Source organism: Limulus polyphemus, unplaced genomic scaffold (genome assembly GCF_000517525.1).
Source record: "Limulus polyphemus unplaced genomic scaffold, Limulus_polyphemus-2.1.2 Scaffold5317, whole genome shotgun sequence".
NCBI classification, from domain to species: Eukaryota; Metazoa; Arthropoda; class Merostomata; order Xiphosura; family Limulidae; genus Limulus; species Limulus polyphemus.
In genome coordinates this window covers 28,928-33,503 of record NW_013670927.1, presented here as the reverse complement: position 1 = coordinate 33,503, position 4,576 = coordinate 28,928, and the positions used below count along the sequence as shown (strand labels likewise).

At 34.4% G+C, this 4,576-nt stretch overlaps 1 protein-coding gene across 1 annotated transcript in view; it reads left to right on the top strand.

Annotated features, from left to right (window-relative positions):
- The window catches only part of LOC106472422 (chromosome-associated kinesin KIF4-like), a 62,772-nt gene that overhangs the window by 29,687 nt on the left and 28,509 nt on the right, over positions 1-4,576 (top strand). Inside the window, 1 exon segment of the mRNA XM_022400995.1 lies at positions 931-1,113. Within this exon segment, the coding sequence (XP_022256703.1) occupies positions 931-1,113 (183 nt within the window).

The window sequence follows — 4,576 nt, the reverse complement described above, 5'->3', positions numbered from 1 at the left end:
AAATGTCATAGATACGTAAACGTAAATCTCCTATCAGTTTAAAGTTTTACGTAGCCTCATACAAAGCCTAAAATATAAACCACACAAGTAAAAATATCATAGATACATAAACGTAAGCCTCCCATCAGTTTAAAGTTTTACGTAGCCTCATACAAAGCCTAAAATATAAACCACACAAGTAAAAATATCATAGATACATAAACGTAAGCCTCCCATCAGTTTAAAGTTTTACGTAGCCTCATACAAAGCCTAAAATATAAACCACACAAGTAAAAATATCATAGATACATACATAAACATAAGCCTCCCATCAGTTTAAAGTTTTATGTAGCTTCATAAGTTGAATTATTATGATTAATATTATTTATGGGATTTTGTAATTTTCCAATTCAAGTATTTGCAGTCTTCATTTCTTTTTGATGAATTTAAAAATTATCATAACAATATCTGAAAACATAAAGTAAGACATAGTTACCATTGCATACTATTTGAACTTAAAATTTATATCTTAATTGTAACTTTGCAAAAGAAAATTAATTTTAGATCAGCAACCCTAGTATTTTAGTTGTCCTTGATGTATTCTCTTTTTTTGGTAATTTTGAGGTAAAATTGTTATACATTTCCAAATAGTGGGAGAGGTAGAATGGCTTTCATTAACTTCAATTTTTGTTGATGAGAGTTTCATAAATTAAGTTAGAAATTTATGTATTGTAGTTTGGAAATCTTTTTATAGCTTGAATACAACACCTTACTTACTTAATGTTGTTCTTTATAGTTCATAAATTTTCTTCTGGGGTACACACATTTAATTTGAAATATATATATTTGATTTGAAGAGGTATTTAAAGTTTAATCTTTTTGACATAACAGAAGTTTCAGATTTTAAGGTCTTTGTTTCAGTGAAATCAAATCTTATCGCTTTTCAAAAAGGTTCAAGAACTACAAGTTCAGCTCATTCAGGGCAATAACTCATCTGCTGGTCAAGCAGCAAATTCTGAACTCCAACTGCTGTTGCAAAGGAACAAGCAATTAGAGGTGGAGAACAAACGATTGACACGGGAGTTGCAGGCAGCATTGGACCAGACCACCAACCTTTGTGAAAAGGCATTTGTGGTAAGCTGTGCTCTTCATAATTCTAATTTATTCTTTAAGTTAATACGCTGTTAAGGGGCAAAGAGTAACTTTTTATTTTTTCTATAAATAGCTTGTAAAATTTGAATTTATATTCCTGTATTTGAAATGAAAATGGAATATAAATTCATCATAACCTTGTGAAACACAGCTCTGAGAAGCTACTTAAATCAATGTTGTTTTATCCACTACTTAGGATAGTTTGCATGATGGTCAGCACTTGTATTCAGATAGAAGAATACCACTGTAATTGTAACAGATGGTTGGTGAGACAATATTTTGAAGCATTTACCTTAATTTTCTTGGTTAAACTATCGAAGATAATGTCTTTTGTGAGAGTTTTTGATTTCTTTGCATTATGTTTAGAGTTAAAAGAAGAAACCTCATCCAGTAGGTGGTATATTCTTGCTTTATTTCCAAGCTCATTCTCTAGTGTTTGAGTTTCTACATTTTAAATTTTGGCACAGTTTCATTTTATTTCTTCTTTATTTTCAATCTTAAGTAAATTACCTTAAAGTTTATCTTACCTTATTACATTTAGTTTCTTTTACATTATCTGGCTAGCATGCCAGTAAACTGTTGATTTTTTTTATGCAAACACTGTACTCTTCTGCTTTTATGCTAAAGTTGCAACCCTTTTGTCCTCACTTCTACTGTCTTGATTTCTGTTTTATGGAGAAAAAAATATGATCATGATAATATTTGATAACACAAAGCAGACAGTTTTTTTATTGTACCTTCTGATATATCTTCCCCCACATATGGCTTTCTCGATTCAGTGCTGCCCTCTATACGCACAATTTTTGTTCCCCACCAGCCTTGAAACTCCCACCTAAAATCATGCATTTCCACATAATATTACTGCACTGTTGCATGCAAATGAGCCTGCGACAACCCTCCACTAGTAGAAGAGTTAGGCATTAGGTTTGTCTGTTGGGGAAGTGATGGCTGTTGTGCAGCAGGTGATGGAGTCTTTCATGTGGCCTGAACCTTCTTATGAACCTGAAATATCTCTGCCTTTGTTTCTAATTTGTGACAGAAGTAATATTGCTGATTTTTTCCCATCAACTACCTTTGCCTACTTTTATACCTATGCCATCTTTAATCTACCTAAGCCTTTTTTGTAATTTTTGGACAGGATTTCTCAGGTATGTTTCTTTCTTTCTTTCCTTCACTTTGTAATTCATTCCCTGCTTCTTACTTTTATGTTTTTACTTCCTCTCCAAATATTCAAGTCCATTTTCCATTACTTTTACCCCAAGTTTGGTTTCTGCATGTCTCGTTCTTTTTCCTTTTTTACCTAGTATGGCTGGGCTTAACGTCGAGCTTTACTGCATTCATTTCATAGACACCCAAACTCTGCAGTCTTTTCTTCAGATTTGGGAGTCAGATCCTACGTCTTCTGTCAAAATTTCTTAGGCTTAATTCTTCCCACCTTTTTCTTACACTCTCTCTCTGCCCCTTTGTTATTTTTCTACCCTGATAATCCACCATTCCTCTGAGGGGGTTTTGGTGCATACTAGTTAGGCTTAATTTTTCCCACCTTTTTCTTACACTCTCTGCCCCTTTGTTATTCTTTCTACCATTGTAATCCACCATTCCTTTGAGGAGGTTTTGGTGGATATTAGTTCACTTATTTTCTCTACAGTGGGGTGTTTATCTTCCTCAGATTTATAACTTCATTTTGGTTGATCTGTTGCTAGAATTTGTTGGGATGACAGGGATTGATATTAACGCTTGTCCAATTGTCCGGGACAAGTAAAATGCGTAGTGTGACGAGTAAAGTCATCTTTGTACTTGTCTGATTGGACAAGTGGAAATTTTTAATGAAAATATTGGAGAATATCCATGTTTGCCAATTTGTCATCTCTATTCCATTATTTGACTCGTCATGAATTCTGTGGCTTAGTGTCTTAGAGCCCACTTCATACTGATGATGTAATTCTGTTTCTAAGACGGTGACGCAAACAATAGTCTGTTCTAGATCATGTGCGGTAATCGGAGAAACGTCAGTGTGCCAAAGTCTTGTTCCTAGATACGTGCGCATGCACACACACAACTGATTAAGCTCCAAAGCTAACTAACATGGACTATTTAACTGGCCAGCTAGCACTGAGAGCTCCATTAGAATGTACATAGGAGACAGCTAGCTAGCTAACTACCATTAGATCATGACTGACGAGAATGTTAATCCAAGTAGCGCCTCTCCTTTCCATATACAGTTTCTGTGGTCCCTCTGAGATTGTTCTGTTGCCGACAACCTACTGTATAATGAAATGCAGTCTCAAGCACTTGGAGAATGTTGCACATGTCAGCTAAAGCTTGAAATCAGTATGGCTAGATAGAATATTAAGCATCAGGAGATACAGTTAACTGCTTGCTAGTAGCTCATTGTCTCAGCTGATGCTTAATATCCAAGATAATGCTCTAGCAATTAAACGCAAACGTACACAAATTCGTGGTTTTTTTTAGAGTTACACAGGCTACTGTATGGCCATAACCTACACCCAAAACAAAGTACACTTTTTATTTAAACACTGGAATGACTGTAGCTAGCTAGATGTTGTCTGTCTTTCAAAACACCGAGCTGAAAATAGCATTTGCTAATGGGATTTCACCAGCTTTTAACCCTGTCTGCCCGGGCATCCTTTACTGCACATGACACAAGGGTTTTAGAGAGTTACATTTTGTTTATGTGTCCCGAGTCTGATACTTGTGAATATGGTTAGTCACACGTGTCCCGAGTCTGGTACTTATGAATATGGTTAATCACACGTGTCCCGAGTCTGATACTTATGATTATAGGTAACCATATTTACCTTTTTAGTTCTTAAACATGATCTTACAAAAGGAATCCGTCATGACCTTGTGAAACTTTCCCTTTTGAGGGCAATATCTCTATTGTGGAAACCAATGCAAAGTGTCTTGAGTCAGTTTTATATTGTGGTCAACACTTTTCTTAATAGAAGACTAATTTTGTAGGTATTTCAGGAGAGTGTTGAAACGACTTATTTTTGGAAATTTCTCTGTAGATAATAAAGTTAAAGGAAGTGGTTTTCTGATATTTTATGTTGAGGACTATGAAAGTAAAGTCTGATCTAGGAGGTATTACTTTGCTTTGTATCTTCACAATTGACAAACATCTTTTTAATTTTTTCCTTTTTGTTGTTTTCAGTTTCATTCTATTTAATCTCTTCTCTCCATTTCAGTTTAATTAGCTTTATTAGATTAATTTCTCTTTTTTTTAATTTGTTGTTACCATTTTGGTATCTGTTTCAATAAAATGTTTGTTCAAGCATTGTTTATTCTGCTTCATGTATTTTAAAACCACAGATTCTTTGTATGTGCTTCCATAAACCAAATCCAGAACCTTCTGGAATTAGCTGGATTAGTTGAAATGCTGCCCTACAGTAATTACTAAATGATGCCCTACAGTAATTACTAA